Raw genomic sequence first — 25,230 nt, 5'->3', positions numbered from 1 at the left:
GCTGCTATGAACATAGTGGAGCATGTGTCCTTCTTACCAGTTGGAACATCTTCTGGATATATGCCCAGGAGAGGTATTGCTGGATCCTCTGGTAGTATTATGTCAAATTTCCTGAGGAACCGCCAAACTGATTTCCAGAGTGGTTGTACCAGCTTGCAATCCCACCAACAATGAAGGAGTGTTCCTCTTTCTCCACATCCTAGCCAGCATCTGCTGTCACCTGAATTTTTGATCTTAGCCATTCTGACTGGTGTGAGGTGGAATCTCAGGGTTGTTTTGAGTTGCATTTCCCTAATGATTAAGGATGTTGAACATTTTTTCAGGTGCTTCTCTGCCATTCGGTATTCCTCAGGTGAGAATTCTTTGTTCAGTTCTGAGCCCCAATTTTTAATGGGGTTATTTGATTTTCTGGAGTCCACCTTCTTGAGTTCTTTATATATATTGGATATTAGTCCCCTATCTGATTTAGGATAGGTAAAGATCCTTTCCAAAAATATGGAACGCTTCACGAATTTGCATGTCATCCTTGTGCAGGGGCCATGCTAATTTTCTCTGTATCATTCCAATTTTAGTATATGTGCTGCCGAAGTGAGCACCCTGTCTGCCCTGTTAAACAGCATAGGATGCCCTCCCCCTCTCCAAGGACACTGCCTCCCACCACTCTTGATTCAGCATTACCTCTTATCATCTTCATACTTTCTTCTAGATCATTCCACCAATGTAAAAACATGCAAAACTGCACATGACTAAAAGGGACTCATACTGGGCTTCCTACAGTCTTGTATTCACCTCTTCATACATCTTCCTACAATCAAGAACAAAAAATTACCTTGATGAGGTTGGCCTATGGGCATGCCCAGGAGGGAGTTTCTTAATTGAGTAAATTGAGGTAGGAAGACCTACCCTGAGGATGGCACTACTTCATCAGCTGGACCCTAGAATAACTGAAACAGAGACACAGAGAGACAAAGACAGAGACAAGAGACAAAAGAATGTACTTGGCAATGTACCCATCCATCCTTTGCTCTCTACTCCCACGTATAGAGATGACTGGCTACTTCAAGTCCCTGCCTCCTTGGACTCCTTTCAATGGAAGATTTTAACTGGAATCCTGAGGTCAATGAATCTTTTCTCCCTTAAGTTGTAAGGATATTATATCTCAGTTCAACAGAAACTGAAATTAGGACTATCCCAATAAAGCTTTGAGGGAGATTTTTTTTTTCATCCCCCTTCCTCCATGTTTCAATTCTACTCATTCAACCTATGCCAGTCTGAGTCACATTTTTGCTGCCTCATTGAAAACCATGTTGTAAAGGTGATCAGAGATCTCTGTGTTATCAGATACTTGTCTGTTCTAAGAATTTTCCTGGGGAGGCAGTGAAAAAAATATCTACTGACCCTATATAGGAAGTACAGATACCACCTAAGTCCAGCTTGGTAAACCAATAAGATTTATTGGGAACTACTTAAAGGATCAGAAATGACTCAATGGCAGGTGTGGTACCAGACCCCACCACAGCAGGATGCCAGTTCACAAAACCTTGGTACCTGGAGTACACTTTACATCCTACAGGCAACTAGCTCAACAGGTTGGAAAATAGCCTTTCCAAGTTCCTCAGTTGGTCTAAATCTCTTGCAGGAAACCCTGCTGGTTTCTGATTCTTCCAGGCAGCTGGTCTCATCTCAGAGTCTTCTTTGTAGGGTAGCTTGTCTGAGAGTCTGCTTAGTAGCTCAGCTTCACGTTTCTGAGATGGAATCTCAACTTTTATTGTGCACTCTGGCAGGGAGAAACCTAGAGAATCTGGTCAGTTTCAGGCATTTCCTGAACCTAATTTGAGTTGTTTACTTTCTCACTTAAGAAGCTACCCTGCAGGATAGAATGTTAAAATCTCTAGGAAACTGTTTTCCAACCTCTCAACAGAATTCATTACACTGAATCACACCTGACATTTTGGAGAACTTCCAGCATGAAGCCATATTCTCTTGTGGTTTGATGTTAGGCCTTGGCCCTTTATTATTTATCTTCTTTATTCTATTTAGTTCCCAATCACCTTGCCAGTTGACTATAAATGCTATTTTATATTACAGTCTCCTTGTTTTATAACTTTGTCCTTAACCCCTTTAGTGAATTATACCAAGGACGTGTCAGTGACTTCCCCACTGAAATCCTTACTAAACACCTCACATGGACCGTATTAAAATTGAACCTTGAGTTTTCCCACTCATCTTCCTATTAGCCTTTATTCCATGTTCATATTTAATTTACATTCTCAAATTCAGAGTTCAAGCTAGTAGTCTAGAAATCATACTTAATGTTATATTATCTTTGTCTCCTTGAATCTAAATACTCACCAGCCAATTAGGATCTAACTTCTCTGCATTTATGTGGCTACCACAAGATCCTACCCAAACTGAAATTCCTATTTTCACCATCTATTGCCCTTACTTGTTTCCTTATGAAGATTTCATACAGATGCAAGCTGGATCATTTTATCAGCATTGACAATATTTTTATGACCTCCCATGGGACATCAAACTCCCACAGGGGTCTAATATGTAGAGTGACAGTTACTGGCTGTTTCCCTCATTTTTATTCATACTACTATTGTCCTGTCTTGAAGTTTTTGGGATCCTTTTGGACGTTTGAACATTCCAAGCTCATCCTCTCTTAGTGCTCACATGCACTTTTCTCTTCCCAGAAGGGCAAATTTCCTCCCAATTCCATTCTTCAGAGGAAGAAACGTGCTCATCTCTTGGGTCACAATGCAGAGGACCCTTGACCAACTACCCATCTCTTATGACTGTGCCCCTCACCCCCAGGATTCTGCCACATTTTCCTCTATATTGACTTCATCACAATAATCCAGACCTGGCAGTTGCCTAGTGAATTCATTTCTTACTTAGGGTGATAAGGACCTTTTTCATGTCACTTCCAAGTTAAAACAGTTAGTTGCACACAGTATGTGCTTGGGCAATATTGGTTGAACATTAAGGGAAAAAGAACTTTTATGTCTCAGCAGCTGCCACAGTGCAAGGTCAATGTGTGTTAGAAGCTTGTTTTGTGTTGTGAGAACTTCCTACCAGAGTGCTTGTCATAAAATACAGGGCAGGGCCAAAGTGCAAATATTGTACAGTGATGGCTGTTATGTATCACCTCGTTCAATAATGTTTTAAAATATGAACTATTAAAAGATAAGCCTGGGAATGGCTTAAATTAAGTGAAACTTTGATTAGAAATATGTCTCGGTGAGTAGTCATTTCTGGTAGGGTGGCATGATACTTCATCACAGGCAAACCCCATCACTTCACTTTTCTCATAGGAAGCAAAATAGCCTGTCCTCTTTTACTTGATTAAAAACTGAGTCAAGCAAAACACTAAAGGACTTTTTAATCATCACAGAAAGATTTAATTATGTTCCATCTCCTTTTAGAGTGAATACCTTTTAGCTTGATTCCGGAAAAAACCTCAGGTCTGTTTTAATGAAAGTTAAGATAATTTTACAGCCACTGTGATATCTGTAAACTACCACACTGCTATATTTTTTAAGCTATCTTTTGGTTTTAAATACAGACATTTAGAATGTTTAAACTAATTATGGTGCTTTATGAATCTGAATCCAGGGCTTTACCAATTGCTAAGTTAGCACTCTATTAACCTAGATAGTCCAGCCCTAATAATCCTGCTTTTAAATCATTGATGAAGTTCAGTGGGAATGCAGTATTTCTAAGTGCTTACATGCAGACATATTCGAGCAGGTCGAGCAGGGTTCTGCAGCATGGGTCTTTCTTCCTATCTAGATTACCTCCATTTTCCTACTTTTCTTATGTCCACTCTGCTTGCCCTGATAATGTCACTGAAAGCAGAACAGGGAGGTAAATGAGAGGTCAATGGTCACAAGCGACTCTCAACATGTGCACTGTCTAGGTTAGGGACCAGTAACAATAACTTTTAACATTTATGACAGGGTATTGCTGTCAAGTGTGACCAACCAACCACTGATTATCCCAGCCTGGGGTTCTTTCCCATCTTTGTGGGACAAGAAGATAGACCTTGTTTAGAACATGTGCAGCTTGCTTGCCTAGACAACTATTAAAACCTTCCTAACAAGAAGAATGTATGGATCCCACCTATAGTCTTCCACCCTCACCCCGGTGAGAGACTCACATAGGCTACATTCGACTTCTGAATCCATATGAATCAATAGCACTGCGGATCTCTGTGTTCAGCGGAATGCTCTAGGTGATAATGATGCAATAGAAACTTCCAGTAGGAAAAAAAAATGCTGAAAAGAATCTACTAATAAACTCTCTCAGGAAGTATTAAGTTATACAAAGTAGAATTTAGCTCAAAGAGGACTGCTTCCAGTATGTCTAGAAAAGAAAGTAGTGTATGTAAGGATCGGAATGGCCCAGAATCCCCAAGACCAAGTTCTTATCAGCACAAAGGAGATTTCTTTGCTCCAGAGGGACAGAGGGTAGAGAACAAGTGAAGAAAAATGTAGATGGAAGTTGAGGGAGAAGGGAAAGGCAGTAAGGGAAAGGGAAGAGGGGCATTTATACTGAAGTGGGACAAAGGACTGCCTCTGGATAGAGAGGAGACAGACACAGAACATAGAAAAATGGTGGTTTATAATGTCAAAAGAGGAAACCCCATGTTAGGATGAGGTGTTTAAATGTAAACGGACATGTTAATCAGGTGAGCCAAAGGGGGCATCTGATTGCTGGACTTCAATACTTTGAAGCTGGACTTTAGTACTCAGCCTCCAGGAGGAAGAACTGGCCAAATAAGGGAATGAGCATTGCTTTAGGACTGTCATCTAAGGTGTTTTAGCATGGATAAGGCAATCGGAGAGAAGGGCATGTGTTGCCCAAGCCGTGTTCACCTCAATCAAGCTGGCCAGAATCCCTTCAGTGTACTGACCACACTTGTGAGAAATTAAGAAAACTCGGTACCATAATTGAAGTTCACAGTTGCTGGGAATGTTTCTATTAGTGTTTATTCACCAAGACTGACCTCTGATTCGGCTCTATTCCATAACAAAAGAGACAACTCTGACTTAAACCAGTCAGTAGGTCCATCTCCATATAAAAGACCAGGCATCTAGGGAGATCCAAGGGCCAGTGTGAGTTATCACCATTAAGTCCAGGTCTGTCATTAAGTCGCTTGCACTGTTGTCAGGGGAAGCATAATTCTGTAGGAAGGCAAGATGGCACTGGGTGACAACTATTTGAAAAGCACAACCCAGGTGTAATTGAATAATTCTGAGCCAGGCAGTGGTGGCACAGTGTGCAATCCTTTAGTCTCTCGGCACTTGGGAGGCAGGTGCATCCTTACAAGTTCCTACAGAGTGGTCTACAGAGTGAGCCCTAAGACAGCCAGGGCTACAAAGAGAAATGAAGCCTGCCTCAAAACCATCAAATGCCCCTCCCCAAACAAACAAAAACATAAAAACAAACAACAAAGCAACATAAATAAAACCTGACAATATCTTTGCTGTGTAAATTATCTGCTTAAGTAGCCAGATTTCCAGTCTCCTGTCTCTGTTGAAATTGTTGAAAGTGTAATTTGGGGTTCAAACCTACAATGTACTTAAAAATTGCAGCCTATGATACGTGCATAAATCTAAGGTGTATATAAGTTAGTAAAATCTGCTATTTGGGGCCTGCTCCTCTTTGGACCTTAGCCAGAGCCAGACACATGCTATTAAAGAGATTTTTCCTTTATTAATCTCTAAGTAAGCAGGGTGATTTCTCACACAGAAGGCATATTAATTCTAGAACAATATTTATTTGTCTTCATCCAACCCAATTATAGTTCCTGTTGATCCTGGTAACTTGCAGGGCACTAGATGACTTTGAGGTTTCCTGACAAAATCAATACAAATTTCAAGAATATATAGCTTTATCAAAATTTAACATGGCATTTAGAAAAAAATGCCTTGCAAGTTCCCAGTTAAGAGCATCTATCATAGAATGCTGTCAGTGACAGGGCAGTGTGTTTGTCTAGTCCGCCCACCTTCTGAACAGAAGCCCCCATCCCTATCCTGTCTCCAGGACTGTCCTTTCTGTCTTTCCCATCCTCTACCCTCAGAGGAAATGGGAGAGGACGATGTGTGCCTTGCTGTGACTTCAGTGGTGAAGGAACAACTGTGCACATATGTGGGAATATTACTTTGTTTAAAAAGTATATAACATTTCTAGCCGGGCGTGGTGGCGCACGCCTTTAACCCCAGCACTCGGGAGGCAGAGGCAGGTGGATTTCTGAGTTCGAGGCCAGCCTGGTCTACAAAGTGAGTTCCAGGACAGCTAGGGCTATACAGAGAAACCCTGTCTCGAAAAACCAAATATATATATATAACATTTCTAAAACCCCAAGCCCATTCATTGCCTGTCAGTTTTCTTACAACAGAGTTATCTTACTGATGGATATCTCTTTTTGGCTCTCAGAGACTGTGTCTTATGGATTTTATTCTTGTCTTCTAGCAACATGGCCCATGGTTTGATCTGTCCCTTGATCCCTAAATAGCAGGTTGTTCTGTTGTGGTTTACTTTACTTCTGCTCTGGGTATGAAGAAGAGAGTTGGAATGTTACCTGACTCCACATGGGAGAATAAGGCTGTTCTTCTTCTTTTTCCTTCTCTTCACACTCTTCCTCATCCATCCTCTCCTTCTCCCCACCCCTCTCCTCTTTCCTTCCTTGTTCTATTATAAACCCCTTTCTCCTCCTTTTCACTCCTTTCTCCTTCATTTCCTCCACCTTTTATATCCTCCTGTTGCCCTTCTTCATCTCCTCTTTCTCCATCTTCCTTTTCTTTTTCCTTCTCCCCTTACTTCAGTCTTCTTAGCAATGGAAAGCCATGCCAGGAGATAGTAGGTCTAGCCCTACAAGATTTTTTTGGTCCCTGTGGTATTCTTCCTGGGTCCTTTGTCTAGCTGGAGAGTGAGCCAGCATCTCTGAGCAAGACTACTTAGAAAGGTGCGAAGAACATTTGTCGCTGAGGAGACTCAGTCTGGATAGAGACCCTTTGCTGCTAGATAAAGACATTAGAAAAGGGACTTTGGGTCCTTATAGAAAAGACCACAGGACAGATGTTCTCATGGAAGTTGTGTTTCATCAAAGAAAAGCTGAGCTTACACAATGCAGAAAAGGCATCCTCCATTCCTCATCTGCCTTTACTTCTTTTTTGTTAATTAATTATTTTATTCATTTTACAACCTGATTACAGCCCCCCTCTTCTTCTTCCACTCCCACCCTCATGCCTCTTGCACCATTTCTCTTCATAAAAGGATGTCTCCCCATGGGTCCAGCCCTGGCACCTCAAAAGCACACACACCACACAGCATAGCACACAAAGAAACTCTTCCTGTGGGCAGGGCATCTGGAGCCAGCATCTAAGTCCAAATGGAGTGTCTGGGTTTGTATAGGTGAGGGACAGAGGATAGAACCCCATTCTTCCTCCAAATTGCCCGGTTAGAGCTACCCCCTTGACTCTAGCTGCATATGTATCAAAAGATGGCCTCTCTTTCCAGGCCATTACTGGAAAGAGAGGCCCATTGGACACGCAAACTTTATATGCCCCAGTACAGGGGAACGCCAGGGCTAAAAAGTGGGAATGGGTGGGTAGGGAAGTGGGGGGGGCTATGGGGGACTTTTGGGATAGCATTGGAAATGTAATTGAGGAAAATATTAATATATATATATATATATATATATATATATATATAAACTATGTGAAATAAGATGAGAAAACTAATTTGTTCCTGCTAAAGAAACACTCAGGCAGGAGGCATGACAGTCCTTCTGAACCAGTGGTTTTCAACTTTCTTAATGATGCAAACCTTTAATACAGTTCCTTCTATTTTGGTGACCCCTAAACCGTACAATTATTTTGTTGCTGCTCCATAACTCTACTTTTACTACTGTCACAAAAGAGGTTGCAATTCAGTTTTGAGAACTACTGTTCTAAACAATCCCTTAGATGTTTTCTTTTTTTAATTGGATGAAATAAAGAACCTGGAAGACCACCATTTTAAATGTTTAAGTGAGAGAACATTTACCTATTTAGTGTTTCTGGCCCCGACTGTATGCCTACCAGGAAACTGAATAATTTATATACTTCCCAAAAACCCAGTTCCCATGGTGTTTAGAGTCTACAAAGGAACTTAACCCAGTTTTAAGGACAGCTTCTCCCTGGTGTTAACTCTTGCCAATGTGGTCTCAATGTATTTCTATCCATGATACAAACATGTATTTAACTTTTGCAGCATGTCCTTGTGATGTTAGGCACATACGTAAATAAGAAGTGTGTGATGGGAGCTCAATGGCTTCTAGCAGATTCTATCACCAGACTCCATGACTTCATGCACAGCATAAATCCCTGGTGCCCCAGTCTCAGATTCACTGAAGCATGTCACAATGAAAAAAGCATTTACTAGCATTCCCTGAGTATGTAGATGAGACCATCAAAAGCTAGTAACTAAAATCATAGACTGTTAGAAGCACCATCTGGCCCTGAACCTGGGTCTTCCCTTCAGTAGTGCTGTGGTCTTTATAACTCAGTGTCCTTAGGTCTTTATTGAGAAAAAAAAATGGGCAAAACAAGGTTGAAATTATGTAATAAGTTTATAAATCCAAATCGTGTAAAATGTCCATTGTGTCATTAAAGTGAACAAAGTCTTAGCCACTGCCGTTCTTGACTCTCTCTGCAATGTTACTCATATTTTACTAATTAGAAAATCTACTCCCTTGCTCAGCACAGGACCTAAAGATTATAGAACAGGATTTCAACATAGACATCCTGGCTCTGTAGCAGACACTAGTAACTACTGCCATATATACTCTACTGATGGATTAATGCAAGGTTACGCATAAATCATCAGCCTTCCAAAATCCAAAGCAATGTAAAGGTATTTAATGTAATTTAAAACTATCGTTCTCAAGAAATATATGAAATTGTATTAACCATTTTGCAATATGTTATTATTGAAGGGAACATTATATTTTCTTTCCTATGAAAGAAATCTTTGTGCTATGCTAATAATTATAGTAATATGCGTTTTAACGGCATTATAGAAATTGGATGTCTCTTTCAGGAGCCTACATTTACACACAAATTTGTGTAATTCCCACTGCCACTTTCTGAGATGACAAGGTTAATATTATAATCAACATTTGAGAAGTGGGAAAGTTGAGACTCAATAAAGTTAAGAAAATTGGGGATTGGGAATGTATTCGGTCAGTGCAGTGCTTGCCACACAACCATGAGGACCAAATTTCCATCCCCAGAAGTCACACAATGTCCTGGGAATAGCTGCTTGTGCTTCTAATCTCAGCATTCAGGATGTGGAGATAAGAAAATCCAAGGTACTCATGGCTGAGCCAGTCTAGTAAATTGATGAGCCCCAGATGCTAGCAAAAGGTGTTATATCAAAAAGGGAAAGGTAAAAACGGGGGAGTGGCCACTAAAGGACCCATTCAAGGTTTTCTGGCTTGTACAAGTACCCCTCCAATCTTGCGCCTACTGACACATGTGCATGCATATCTATGTACACATGCAATAGCACAGGGTGCACTCCCCACACATGGGCAGGCACATACATGTTCAGAAAGTGTTCAAATATTCAATGAGAGTAATTAAGCATGTTGTCACACATGTCTAAAGTCTAATTGTTCTCTGGTGCTTCACTGTTCCAGGCTGCCTTTTCTAGTGATATTATTTTTTTCAGCCTGTTGGAAAAACTAATTTTTATAATGTAGCTTGTTATAATAAATGCATTTTTATGGTTATTAATATGTGCACAAAGTAAGGAGGCCGCCTGAACCCATGTTCTCTTTTTCTCTCTAAAGGTCCTGATCGCCAGCATCATGTGCAGTTACAACAAGAATGACTGGATGGAACTCTCCAAAATGGCTGAGGTACAAATTTCTTTAGTTGGTATTTATTGTGTTTCACCTCTCTCATTTTTATTAGTTTTTAAGTAAAAAGCTGCCACAAAAAAATAATACAGGAGAAGTAAAATTGAATTGAAAATGTAAGTTAAAGCATTTCTATTATAATTTGTTTACCATGTGTTTTCATTTAAATGATGGAAATGTAAATTTAAAAGGAATTCATTCTATGAAAGCAGTTCCCTGGATTTCACATGGTACCTAAAATCCCTTTATTCTCTGAATCCACAGACTCTACATTTGCATATTAAGCAAACTGTATATATGATGGATGCCATGATAAAATTTAATTCTACCTTTGAGAGTCTAACTTGATCTTGCCTTGCCTTTAGGCAAACTAGTTTGACAGTAAGAGAAGGGATTCAGAATATAAAAGTCTTGAATATTTAAAATATAAAAGGTTCATTTACTACTGTGCTAGTTTGAATACCAGCATGTGTAAAGTGCTAGGACGGGCTGTGGCTGAATGGCACACTAGTGAGCAGGCATGCTACATACATCAGTGATGTGCCACAATATAAACGGCCATTTGCACAAACACAAACAACTAACCACAAACCTCAGATTTGTATTCAAACATAAAAATACATGCTTAAAAAATACACTTAGGTCAATCATTCAGTCAGGCAACTTAGGTGAGGACAGCCCTGGCTAGGGATCTTGAGCCCTCAACCATGCTGAAGACTGAACACTGAACCTAGTAAGGCTTTTGACTTGACCTGATATTACAAAATACCATGATGTTCTCTATGGCATGCAAAGATGGTTGATTGTACATTTGACTTGGATACTTTTAAAACTGTGAAGGGAGAAATTACTTCTGGGACTTCGGGTGGTGAAATTAAACATGATCTGTAATTGGCTTCGTGATCTTCTGTGCCGGGTCTGCTTTATACATGTATTTACCTAATTGACCATGAAATCTTCCACAGAGCCTGCGCTTGGCATGAGCCTTGCCAATTTTAAACTGACTATGATAAATGGCTTTATCATGCTGCGTGCTTCTCTGCTTTTCTGTGGGAATAAAAATACTTTAAAAAAACATTTCCTTCAGTAATGGACATTAATTTTTAAGTGGGAGAGTTTACTTACAAAAGTCAAAGGGCTGTAATTATAAGTATATTAGCAATTGTAGATGGTTTTGCATTTTGTTTTGTTTTGTTTTTTGGGTTTTTTTGTTTTTTTTTTGTTTTGTTTTTGTTTTGGTTTTGGTTTTTTGAGACAGGGTTTCTCTGTGTAGCACTGGCTGTCCTGGCATTCACTCTGTAGACCAGGCTGGCCTAGAACTCAGAAATCCACCTCCCTCTGCCTCCCAAGTGCTGGGATTAAAGGTACGTGCCACCACTGCCCGGCTTGTATTATTCTTTAATATCACTCTTGTTTATTGTGGTTTCCTAAATTCTATATAACAAAGAGAGGAGAAAAGAGTCTACTTTCTATTAAGTCAGAACAGTCCTCATAGCTCCATGGAAGAGCAATCACACTGTCAATGAAAGCAACATGTTTCTTGTAAAGTTAGACCTAGGCTACCTTAGGGCATTAGGAGAAGGCTCCTAGGCCTTTGCATCCCTGTGGAGGTGGGGCAGCAGTTGCCAAAAGGATTTCATTCACACCTTACATTATACATACCCAATAACATTTCAAATATAACATTTGACTTATTCCTTGATAATTTTATACGTGTATGTACTGTATTTTGACCATATCACTATCCTCAACTCAACTCAGGATCCTCCCTGATCCCCTTCTTAGGTCACCCTCCCAATGTCACTTCCTCTTCTTCAGTTTCCTTTCTTAGTTCCTTTTTTCCTTCCTTTCTCTTTCTTTCTTTCTTTCTTTCTTTCTTTCTTTCTTTCTTTCTTTCTTTCTTTCTTTCTTCCTTCCTTCCTTCCTTCCTTCCTTCCTTCCTTCCTTCCTTCCTTCCTTTCTTTCTTTCTTTCTTTCTTTCTTTCTTTCTTTCTTCATTTCTCCTTTTCTTTTTCTTTCATTTCTTTTCTTTTTTGGGGGGGGGTAGTTTTGGGTCTGTGAGGTAGTTCTGTGAGTTAAGGTGATTGCCACCAATCCTGATGACCTGAGTTCAGCCCCAGTGATCCACATAGTGCAAGGAGAGAACTGACTTTCTCTTAGTTTATCATTTGACCATTGCACACACTATGTTATATTCTTGCATGCTCATACCCACATTAAAATATATATTCATACATGCTTATATCCACATATAAAATAACTCTATTAAAAGGAAAAAGAACTACTCACTCAATGCTTTTGTTTATATGGACCTATTGTTTAAACACACGCGCGCGCACACACACACACACACAGATATGTATATGTATACTCAATGGAAAAATTCACATTAAGATAAATTAAAAATGTTTCCATCCAAAGTTAGGATACTGTCCAACCTGGAAAATTCTTTGTGAGTTGTACGAAGAATCACACACCACACCACTATGCTGAAACTTTTGGAGCTAGCAAGGAGCTAGATGTTGCATGTGTGCATTTTCATGAAGTTTCTCCTTTCAGTAGGTTGGATTTATTTTGATTGTAATTGAAGAAATTTATCAACAGCCTTCTACTTACTGCCTCTGCTAACCCAAAAGACAAATATACCTCATCAAAAGAGCTGCAGTTGAAGAACATCAGTAGTAAAGAATGGGATATTCTGGAATGAACTTTGTACAAGGAGGAGGATAAGATAACCGTATCCGTAGGTGGGTTAGGGAATTCCAGGTCCCCTGTGTCAGGCACAGTTGTACACATACATGTCCATGAGGACCTTTGGAAACATAATTATCTGAGGACCCACCCTGGGTGTTGGTGATATCCAAGAGCAAATAAAAGGGGGAGAGGAGAAAGCCAACTGAGTACCAGCACAAATCCCACTCTCTCACTGGTCCATGGGAAACTAAACAAGCAGCCTCCTGCTACCATGGAGCTCAGACTGCCCCCCAAGCCTTCTCTACCAAGGTGGCTTCATCACCTAACCCACATGCCTTAAGAAAGATTTGTCTCCTTAAGTCACTTCTTTTCAGGTATTTGGTCACAGCATTGGGAAAAACTAACCAATATAAGGGTGACATTGGCTCTCCTTATTTCAAGGGACCTTAATATGCTATGTTTCTATTTACAGAGCACACAAATAGCTTTAAAAATGAGCCTAGACACAGACATATTTCTCCATGCTCCCAGAAAAGTTGGGTCACAACACTAGGTACATTTAAATAATGTATTAAGTTTAACTAAATGCAACCATCTCAAGGACATTGTGTGTCCAGACTGCTTAATTTATCATCCTCATTTGCTGTATGATCTGTTTTCTCTTGTAAATAAAACAAAAACAAAACCAGCCCTTTTTTAATTCTAACCTTAGTGAACTTACACTTGAAATGCCTTCCAATACCTTATTCTTGTCTATCTTGCTTCAGTTGGCATGTTTTTTAGACACCATGGAAAAGAAGCAGTTCCATGAGGGTGTTTATAGCATGGTGAAACTTTTGGTAAACTTGGTAATATGTGTTCATTTATCTTAGCTCATGGAGCCTCTTACTTTTCTGAGACATTGATTGGTTATCCCCATTTAGTACAAAAGAGTGTTTATTTATAAATTACAAGCCTGAACTATGTGTAAATTACCTGGGCAGTGAAACAGAAGTACACAGGAATCATCTGAGCGCCACAGATGTGCTCACAGCTTAAGTATGTAATCAGATACTTGGCAAATTGAGTTGTTACTGCAGGCTGCCAGTATTAGATCTTAAGAAGATCTTGAATTCATTTTTAACAGAACTGGAATCCATTTCTTTCTTAATGTCTATTAGTTTAGAAAATAGAGATTGAGTCATATTTAATGAGAAAAGATCTTATTGAAGGACATATCCCTGAGCAGGAAAAGTATGAAAAAGATGAGCCAAGGTAGGAGGAAAAAGAATGTAGGATGATGCACTAGAGAGCCTGCGGGGCTTCCCAGGGAAACGGAGCAGAGTGCTCAGGTGTAGGGAATCACCATCACGGAGAGTGCCATAGATCATCGTAACACAGAAGCATAAGAAGAGTAAGGGATGAACTGATCCTTCTTGCCACCAGTCTCTCTTGGTAAAATCCTACAACACCATTGTCTGTGTGCTCTACTACTCTGGGCAATCACATACCCCATGGCCTGCAGTGTGATTCTTCACCCAAACCCAGAATTGATACGGAAGGCCAGAGCTCCTTGATAAGACATGGAATGTGGTCCCTTGGGGTTCTTGCTTGTGTAAGCTGTGTAAGCAGTGGCTAGCCCTAGGTCTCATATAGAGGAAGACTGTGAGAGCTAACATAGTAAATATGCTGACAGCAGTATCGACTGGGACTGGGAGAGTGTGTAATCTGGAAGGTGAGTAAAGCCATCAAATGTGAGAAAGTATACAGGCTAGATGTGGGTAATGTACCCATATACTCTCCGCCAAATTTATCTATAATAAGTTCATTGACCCAGAATTTCAATAGCTTTTTAAAGTTCTGTGTGTGTGTGTGTATGGGTGTGTGTGTGTGTGTGTGTGTTTGTGGGTGCATACATTTAAGTGGTTTTGTATATGTATATGTATATGTATATGTATATGTATATGTATATGTATATGTATATGTATATGTATATGTATATGTATATGTATATGTATATGTATATGTATGTACATGTGAAGGCCATAGGTGGACACAGAGAGTCCTTCTCAGATGTTCTCCATCTTTTAAGACAGAGTCTCCTACCGAACCTGAAACCCATTAGTCTGTACTACAGATATGCTATTTGTGACTGAGCACACCACTCACACATATCCTTTCCACTGTGACATGTAATGAGTTTCTGAGTTAGCCAGTGTCCATTGTGCTTGCACACACACACACACACACACACACACACACACACACACTTCTCTGATGAGATCTGAGAGCTACATTAATCTACGGGTAGAGATATCCAGATTTATGGGGGCAGTTTTATACTACATCTATTTGACTGAATAATTCTAGTAGGATCATTGCTGAAGCTGTGACTTCTGGAACCATGGGTTTAGGGCTAGGTTTGCTGCAGCAGGCATGCATTTCCTCCTGTGGAACAGGCCTTAAATCTTAGGGGAAAACAGTTCCAACAGATTTCTAATCTGGAGTTTAGCTACTCCTTGGGCAATGAACATCCCTGTGCCTGCTTCTACCTTTTCCTTTCCTTTTTCACTGCTCTTATTTGGTGAGGTAGATGCCTTCTGGACTAAGCAACTAAAATCCTCGTTACTAATAAGAGCCAGAATGTTAGTTCAATTTAGTTTATTTAGCATTTCATACTAATTCAGCAACTAAGGCTTTTTTGAGTGGTTGTGGCTACTTGGAAATAGAAGTTAGCCACCCCTGAAGTCCCTGTGAGCCCTGTAACAGGCATATTCAGAAGCAAAATAAATGTCTCCCAGGTCCGGGGTGTCACCCAGAGCAGTCTTGTCCCAATTTTTAAGGCCTGGATACTCATCCCAAAACCCATCACAGATCATTTTGCTGATCAGTACGTGCCGGTGTGTACTATTTGAGAGATTTAAATAACTATCCCTAGCCGGGCGTGGTGGCGCACGCCTTTAATCCCAGCACTTGGGAGGCAAAGGCAGGGGATTTTCTGAGTTCGAAGCCAGTCTGGTCTACAGAGTTCCAGGACAGCCAGGACTGTACAGAGAAACCCTGTCTCAACAAAACAAAACAAAACAAAACAAACAAACAAAAACAAAACAAAAAAAACAAAAACAAAACCAAAAAACAACAACAACAAAAAACCAAACCAAACCAAACAAACAAAAACAAAAACAAAAATAAACCCTATCCCTAGTTTAGACTCTAATCCATAAGTGGTGAAGAATTTGTTTTGGACAACTGTTAAGAAGCCACAAGAATGATGAAAGGTTATTTTGTCTTAATCCAATGTGGCAGTTCCAGCTGGGGAGCAAGTGCCTTCTTTCTCTTTGTGATGCCAAGTGTCTGCCAGATAGCCTCAAATCCTTGACTGGCAAGCTGTGTTTGCACACACTGAGATATAAACGGAAACAGAATCAATGGACGGCAAACACTAGACTATGGAGAGAAGTTCAAGCTCAGACTCTGTCACTACAAACTCTTTGATGCACAAGACATGCTCGCAATGACTTCCTCGTTGGTGACACTCACTATCACTAGGGGGTGTTCTAAATGGCTTTTGATTGATGCATATTCAGCTTTCATAGTACTAGACTGATAAGGGAATTCCATACACATCTGTAATGTGCTCTGACCTTGTTTCTCCTCATCCCTCCCTCCCCTCTCCCTTAGCTTCCTGATCCTGTTAGTCCCCTTCCCTCCCTCATAGCCTTTGCCTCTCCTTACAAATCACATAAACACACACAATTTTACAAAGCAATGATAATATTTAAAAACAGAAAATGGAAGAAAAGATGTGGTATTTGGATTTTACTTAAAGAACAAATGATTTAATAATAATCTACCCATTGATTTAAATCACTGGGTAAGTTACAGGCTCTACATTTAAGATCCTATGAGATGAGTAATTTGAATCTTTTATGTTTGGCTTATGAACTGCCAATGGGCATGACGGTATATCTTAGCTTTTGGAGTTGTTTTAAAGCTGAAGTAAGATAGAACAAAAGGCTTAGTGGAATATCCTTGCATATGGATTGTACCCAATTAGCTTTAGCTATCATTATCCACCATGCTGGTTAATTGTCAGTTTGAAGAGACATAGGCATAATATAAATATGTGTACAAATGCTTCCCAAAGATCTGCTAATCCAAATTTCTAACAATTGCTAAATACATAAGTCTAAAAAATACCTTACATAACTAGGAAGAAGCACAAGCACACTATCATATATAATTGCAATACATAATCTAGATGAAGTTCATGGTGCTCACATGGCATGAATTTGCAATCAGTCCCATCACTTGCAGTTTATGTCTACCCAGCTGCAGACTAGGAAGGTTAACTGACTCATCCAAAGCCTCTCTGGTCCTTTAGCAGCCAGTATGCTGGGTGTCATCTATACTCACTGCAAAGCCTGCAGAAGGGGAACAGCATGATTCTTAGTCATTGTTAAGTAACAGGAAGCATTTCCAAACTGGATGATGGAAGCAGAGCAGCATAATGTGTCCATGTTTGGAAACATGGGAAATTATTGAATAGACCTTCACAGATGCACAGAAGAAAAGGCAGGTGCGCTAATGAATGGAGACAGGCGAGAAAATCCACTGAGAAATAACTAGAGTTGAATTTGTTAAGATCATACTTAAAATTTGCGAAATAGAGAAAAACAATTAGGAAGGATAGAGAAACATTAGGGAAACAGCTTTTGGCTTAAAGAATAGTCTGGTGTGCTTAGTAAATAGTAGATTTCTTTTGAAAATAAAAGCTTTCCTAGAGGTAATACATATGTGACATTATTATTATTGAAACCTACTCTCCTCTATTTATAAATTATTGTTAAATTCTAGAAGTGGGTAACATAGCAAACAACTTGGCAAGTTTGATGTATTTATCCCCTATCTCTTGAGTTACTATATTAAATTTAAAAGATGGTGTGTGGGGGAGTGTGCAGGTGAATAATACCGTTGCCAGTTATGCATGCAGAGGGAGGAAGAAAAGTTAGCCATAAAGTTCCTCCTGGAATGCACTCTCTCTGTTCCTCTCCCGATATGAGCGGGAAAGAATACAAAGCCTCCCCAGGCACGCTGAATATAATACTGCATTCCACCCTGAATCTACCCTAACTCGGGGTCTCACACAGCCAATGTCCCACCCACTGGGCCATCTCCCCAGCCCCTAAAAAGTGTTTACAGATTCTTTTCCAAATAGACATTCCAAGAATTTTGAAGATTCCCCCAAGTATTCTGAGCTCTCCTCTTCATTTTGAAAACATCTACTTCTGTGTTAAGGGAGGAACGAGTGATTTAAATGATAAGAATCCATAGTGACTGAAGTGTGATAAGATAACCAATAGCTTGTGTTTCTTACACTAAGCTGTTTTAAACTATGATGAAATTGGCTTTTAGTTCAAATTTTTGGCATTCTATTCATTCACTTTAGGAATCTGACATTTTTCTTTGCACGCCTCTTTCTATCATCAGTTATCCAGAATTATTGCAAGTTGTGAAGTTGTTACAATAGGTAGAAGCTGCATAGGAAAGACAAAGTGTGGTCCCTAACAGATGGAGATCAAAGCTCTATTATCTCATTTAACAGCCAGACCTGTCATTTAACATCAATTGTTTCATATCTCTTGACTCTGGGTTGGGAATTGTGATAACACAAGGGTTCTGTGAATCACAAGCTAGGACTGGACCAGAGGTCAAGGTACTTATCGCCAGTCCTTACTGGTACTTTGATCTCCAGAGCTCACATAGTAGAAGGAAATAAGGAACTCCCGAGTGCTGTCCTCTGACTTCTAAAAGTATACACTGCCCACATCCATACAATTAAATATACACACACATGCATATAAATTAAATTTTAAATAAAAATTGAGATGATGTGAACTATGTAGATTAAATATAATGCATACAGGGTAACAAGTTGTCACTTTTAAGCTCTCGGTCAACGTTTTATTGCTGCTATCGGCCCTTTAACTTGAGGACCAGATTATCAAGAGCAGTTTCTACAGAAGTCGAAGCTATGTAGGAAAGACAATGCATGGTCCCTTATGGGTCAAGTGGACTTGAGGGAAAAGCTATGGTGAAATCAGAGTGTTTAGAATTAAGAGGTGTGGTCTTTGTACTTGATGGAGAGACCATCGATGTCTGAATAAAGTTCTGCCTTCTCTCTCATTTTCCTTCCTTACAGGCTTCTGGAGCCGATGCCCTGGAGTTAAATTTATCGTGTCCACATGGCATGGGGGAGAGAGGAATGGGCCTGGCTTGTGGGCAGGTAAGCACCCGCAGCAGTCGCTGCTCTGCTGTGGCCGTCAGTATGACATAATGGTCCCCAGTATGGATTCTTACTGTACCTTAGGCAAGGAGATGTGTGGATCTGATGACTGGCTGGAGACGTGCAGGTCTGCAGTGTTTAAATATTTAGTGCTTAAAAAGTGGAAAATGAGGGAAACTGGAATTATGGCAACGGTTGGGTTTTATTGAGGAAATCATATTATGTGCTTGACAGGAAGGAATATCATAACAAATAGTTTTTAAAAGCGCTGAAGCAGAGTTAGCTGATATCCAAGGCAATGTTCTTTATTCGTTTCTGCGGCCAATCTAGTTTCCCTGGGGCAATACAGTGTACACAATGCATTGTTCCTAGTGATTTTGTAGTAAATGGGGCACAGCACAAATTGCGTTTTACAGTTTTTAGCATACGATCATTATTCCCTAACTGTATTTGGGGAGTTGCAAAAAGACTTTGATGGTAGTTTTATTTACGGATACAATAAATGGAAGCTTTATGTTAAAGTAAATTCAAAATTCCTAATGAATAAATGCAAAATAGCATGTTAATATAGAGAAAATACTACATCTTTATGGATCAAGATGTAGTGTGGTGTGTTAAGAGGAGATGAAAAAAGCTTAATGCTTAAAAGGTAAGTGTTTTGAATCTCATTTCGCCTTTAAGCCCAGAGGAAATATTGTGAATTAAATACAAAACTTTGGTATTTGCCTAGAACTGCCAGTTTCCTAGAACTTTCAAGTTTCCTTCTGTATCCACTCGTGACTCGGGATTCTTTCTTAGGAGGTAGCAACTGTCCCACACTCCTGTTCTTCTCAAGTCACTGAATTGATATGAATAAAACCCTGAGCCCGTTACTCGCCCAGAGGAAAGTTTTTACATGCTTAAATGAACAAGAGTTTCTATTTTCATGTTCAAATGCAGAGAGGGGTTCTTTAAGTACATTGTAAATATTTAATAGGCCTTGGGAATGGATTTGCAACTCAGGAAGAAATCATTCTTGTGAACAGCAGGAGGGGAGGGGCTGGCCAGGCATCTTTCACACAGACCCTGGCTCTTCTCACAACAGGTTACCAGAAGGCCATTAAGCCTGGTAAACACATCCACAATTTAGTGCTATCAAGTCAGGGAAAAACAGCATTATTTCTGAGTCCTATGATGATCTAACAGTGTGTCAGGGATGTGGCATGTTTAAAGAGAAGGCTGTGCTTTGGAGATGGCTGAGTCCATAAGCCACTTGCCACTCAAAGAGGAGTATATGAGCGAACCTCAGAACCCACGTAAAACAGCTGGCATAGCTGCGGGTATCTGTAATATCCAGTACTGGAGAGGCAGAAATGAGAGGAGCCCTGAAGCATTCTACCTCGTCAGCCTAAAGGTTTAGTTAGTAAGCTCCAGTTTCAATGAGACACAGACAGGGTCTGAAAATACAGTGGCTTCACTGATCTCTGACTGCCACATGTGTATGCATGCAAAGCCCCCCACAAGAATGCAGACAGTGAAGGAGGCCAGAAGAGCATCAGTACCGGGCTTGAGTTGGTCCTGAGTGGGCACAGTCTTCCCTCATCCACTGAGTTTACCTGCTTTGCCTAGTTCATAGGCTAGACCACAAAACCCATATTTTAAAAGTTGAATTCCTTGCAAAATGTCAGCTTTGGAAAAGAGGAACATACCAATTTCTTAAGGAAGAGTGCATTCTGGTGTTTATATTTTGCCACAAATATAACAATTATTTGAAAATGTTGCAAATTCCCAACTGAGTTTCTCCTTCCAGAATGGGCTTTGTTCCTTGCATACATCTGAACTTTTTTCCCAGCTATGATTTCGTGTAGGTGTAGGTGTAGGTGTCTTCTCTCCAGAGAGTTATTTAGTCAGAAAAACTTTCACGCAGCCTTGAGCTAAACGGGAATGCCAAATGCTACAATTTTTGCAGGCAGAGATATCAACAAGATTTTCAAAGATTTGGATTTGTTGGCTAGAGGAAAGGGCATAGGGCATGTTTCTATTTCACTTCTTGCTGCTACTAGAACTGAAGTCGGTTCTTAACCAATCAGACCATTTTTCTTTCAAATTTTACTGTTATAAGTTAAATAATTAGGAAATAAAGTCAATTTAATAAATTTTGCATAGACTTAGGGATATGAATGTTCAGTTTATTGAAGGAGAAGGAAGAATATTACTGTAGTTTTATTAGAGGGTTTTTATAACTGTGCTTTCAGAGGGGCACAGACAGTCTGGTCTTATTTGAATTTCCTTCCAGCATTCCCCCTTCTCTCCCTCTGGTTCCCACTGTTTCTTCCATCATCCCTCAGTTCCCTATACTCCCACATTGGTAGGCTGGAAATGTGTGCTCATTGTGTGGTCAGTGGGGGGAGGAGGAGCTGTAATAGATGAATTCCCTTTACAGTGTTCAGAGCCTAGTTCATCCCTGTCTGCACTGTCAGAGCATTCTGAGTGCTTGCTGAATGAAAGGGAGGGCAACGCTGGTCTAAAGTGGCATAGCACAGTTTCTTTTCCGAATGCCTGTTGTTACCCATTTAACGCAGCTTTCTCACAAATATTTAGTAAGTGAAGATTTTTTTTCTAAGAGTGTGCCCTTACATGATTATCATAAGTTAAAATACAGTGACATACATAAATACATATAAATGTAAATATATACATATAAAATCTAAATATACATATACATGACCAAAACTAATGAAGTTTATGAGCAGAGAAAAATGTAATCTCTGTTAAATACAGACATCTTACTTGTGAAATATGTGTGTGTGTGTATATATATATATATATATATAATTGTCAAGTTGACCTTGATATTCATCTTGTGTGTTCCACCTGGTGAGACTTGGCATATGAGCCTTTATACTCATCAGCTGTTCTAAGGAGCTGAAGTCACACTCCCTCCATATTCTTTCCATTACCCATCAAGCCACTCGCCCTCCTCAGACACAGGTATTTACCTCTAACCTGTGAGATCTGAAAAACCATCAAGTACTGCCTATTCTCATATATTATATTTGACTTGATGAATGAAGGATGATGATGGAACTTTTAAAGTATGAGGTCATTGCTTAGCATGTACCATGATTTGGTCCCAATCCCCAGCACAATAATAAATAAATAAATATATTAAATGGACATTGTGATGCAAGTCTGGAATCTAGGCTACTTGGGAATCTGATGTCAGAATACTGTGTATCCAAGAGCACAGCCACATCCCATCCTCCAAATAAATGCATAGAGAAGTCAAACTAATGTCATCAAAGTTAAGATTGTTCACTAAAGCCACAATTGTTTTCCCATCTTGTATGAAAAATGGGAAAATAACGCCCTTGGTCATTTACATGAGTTATTAGGGTTCTAAGTTTTTTAAACGGTATCCCCTTAATATTGCTGTTCAAGCAATTCGAGAACATGGTCTTACTCTGGTTGTGTGTGCTTCAAAGATCAAAGTTGCACTGCACCTGTGAGAAAAATCTCTACACTGGCTGGCAGCCTCCAAATGAGGTTGTATATTCCTATACACGTATTCCAGATCTCAAGCAGGCTAATGGGTACCAATGTAGATGGCTTAATTGGCAAGCTGATCAGATTAGAAAAGGCACTGATGACAGTTACCAGTAAGAAAATATTCCAGTGTCAACTTTAAAGCTAGTAACTGATGATTAAACTGCAAGACCAAATTAACTCTAACTCATTTCCTAATTCTGAATCCTACTTATTTACCATTCCCCCATTTATGAAAACAGAAGGAGGGGCTGGAGAGATGGCTCAGAGGTTAAGAGCACTGAATTCTCTTCCAGATATCCTGAGTTCAAATCCAAGCAAATGCATGTTGGCTCACAACCATTTGTAATGGGATCTGATGTCCTCTTCTGGTGTGTCTGAAGACAGCTACAGTGCACTTAAATAAATAGAATCAATAAATCTTCACACACACACACACGTACACACAAGCCTGAACCTTCAAGTTCCTGCTCCTGGGCATGAGGGAGACTCTGTGACTTAACTTTGAGATTTAAACATGTCTACAAGTTATACAGTTACACATGTAAGCCTATTTTCTATAAAACTTTATATTTTTTTATCTAATTGAAATATAGTCATCTTTTTATTTTTTTAATTGGATATTTTATTTATTTACATTTCAAATGTTACCCCCTTTCCTGGTTTCCCCTCTGGGAACCCCCATCCCATATCCCTTCCCCCTGATTCTATAAAACAGTCCAATTTTCACCTTTGGAAGTTTTTCCCTTTGTCCTAAACATCATGTGTTTAAAAAAAGCCAGCTAATAAACAAAACCCTTTAAAATTCTTTTAAAATTACATTGAACTTTTCACCTTTATTTTACTGAATCTTCTTACCAAAGTTCAGAATGATACTTAAGGAGACCTGTGAAAAATCATTCTTATTCTTCTCAGTGCTTTTGTAATTACTCTCAACCCAGGATTTGGACCCATAATCCTTCCTAGTGCTTATATCTTTTGTAATGACACAGAGATGAGTGTCTTTCAAAGATAACCAATGTCAGGAACTAGAACTCTGTTACGCCCTTCTGATTTTACTTCTAGTGGATAGAAATACCAGCAGACATGGACAGGTCACTCTCATTTGTAGGTTTTGTCCATATAACTTGCCTTGTGTGTACATCTGCATGTGTGCTTGCCTGTGTGCACGTGAGTGTATGTGCATGCACATACACTCCCATGCTTGTGTGGGCATGTGTGTGTGTCTTTGTGTGTGTGTGTGTGCATGTGCACGTGTGCACATGTTTTGCAGATGTATGTACATGTGTAGAGGTTATAGGTACACCTCAAGTATTGTTCCTCTGGTACCATCAATCATTTATTTATTTGTTTATATGTTCATGTGTTTGTTTATTTACTTATTTATTTATACTTATTTATTCATTGAGGAGAAAAGGTCTGCTATTGCCCTGAAAATTTCCATACAGTCCCAGTTTTCTGTCCAGTGGTCTCCAAGGACTCATTTGTATCCAAAGCACTGGGATAATGGGATTACAAGAGGTGCCACCATGTCCACTTGTTTTTAATGTTAATATTAAACATGAGTTCTAAAGGCAGAATTCAGGTTAGTGTTAGGGTGGTTAGCACTTTGTCGACTCAGCCATCAACTCACCCCTTATATGTCTTTTCTAACTCAACTTCTTAATATTAGAAATCAGATTTTTCCAGGATTTTTGCTGACTCTGGGTTTCTGACATCACAGGCACTACACGGGCTGCTATTTCTCAGACATGCCACCAAGTACTGAAAGAAAAATTGTTCACAAGGGTCTAAGGATGTGATGGAAAATGGAGTAAAATGTCTTGCCTTCCTAGTTTATAGTCCCAATTAAGAAAAGCGAAAGATGGCTTGTGCCATACAACCCAGTGACGCATGCACAACCACATGGAAATTATTATATATTTCCTTACCAAAAACTACTTTGTTGTAAATTGTTGTAAATTGGTCCTTTTCCCCTTCAGCTGTGATGTTCTGTGCTGTGGTGAAGCTTGGGTGTATGGAGCCGAGGGAGCCTGAAGGGTTGTTCTTGTCAGCCCTTTATGTACAGGATGGAACTGGCCAGAATGTGATGTTTGATCTGTTTTCCCTCAAACTATCAAGGCCCAAAGCTTTGGTTCCCTTCATGCTGGCCTCTTCTCAGGTACCTTGTCCAGTATTTCCCATTGTTACTTCAGAGCATTCAAGTCCATATGCAAACAGGGAAGAAAATGAGTAAAATATGCAGACTACCCCCAACTGTCTCCTTTGTCTACTACTCTTCTGTCTGTCCAGAAGTCATACCCTTTGGCTGAAGTTATCCACATGAAAATCAGCTTTTACATCTGGGTAAATGACATCTAATATATGAACTGATATAACTTATCGATTAACCAAGTGTTCCCTGAAAATAGAAGACAATGACGTGTGCAGGACTACGGAGGTGGGAACCAGAATTCTGTTCTTGAATCTGTGATGAGGTAGAGTTTGGCTCCCTGTCACTGAACTTGTTTCCCCCTCTCTAATCCTCTGAGAGGTTATAGCATACTGTGGTCCTTGCCCTCGTTGGTTTTCCACTCTCCATTGCTTTCAATGCCTTCATGAGAGCTTCTTGGCTAATACTGCACAAGGATTCTAGCGAGGATTTAGATGGAAAGTTCCACCATGGTGCTGTCATTGGAGGGAAGACTATGAAGCTTCCCAGGCAGGTCAAAGGGCAGAGCAAAGCTGATGAAGACCATTACCAATCGCACCTTCATGCTACCTACCGCATAGGAGCACACATCTCTCTATTCACATATCATCCACACAGAATTTCCAAACCCAGGTCTAG

The 25,230-nt window shown here is 39.8% G+C and overlaps 1 protein-coding gene and 1 non-coding gene across 3 annotated transcripts in view; one reads left to right on the top strand and one right to left on the bottom strand.

The window, feature by feature from the left end:
• The window catches only part of Dpyd (dihydropyrimidine dehydrogenase), an 899,256-nt gene that overhangs the window by 572,735 nt on the left and 301,291 nt on the right, over positions 1–25,230 (top strand). For both annotated transcript variants that reach the window (XM_021158977.3, XM_085835556.1), the window contains exons 15-16: positions 9,848–9,916; positions 18,792–18,875. In XM_021158977.3, coding sequence (XP_021014636.1) covers positions 9,848–9,916; positions 18,792–18,875 — 153 coding nt within the window. The remainder of the gene's footprint in view (positions 1–9,847; positions 9,917–18,791; positions 18,876–25,230) is intronic.
• Positions 490–596, bottom strand: LOC115030827 (U6 spliceosomal RNA). The gene has a single exon (XR_003836387.2). It is a non-coding gene; the product is annotated as a U6 spliceosomal RNA (small nuclear RNA).

This window comes from Mus caroli, unplaced genomic scaffold, assembly GCF_978045245.1.
Source record: "Mus caroli unplaced genomic scaffold, Mus_caroli_1 scaffold_3, whole genome shotgun sequence".
NCBI classification, from domain to species: Eukaryota; Metazoa; Chordata; class Mammalia; order Rodentia; family Muridae; genus Mus; species Mus caroli.
The sequence above is the reverse complement of the archived record's forward strand: the minus strand, read 5'-3'. Positions and strand labels throughout refer to the sequence as shown.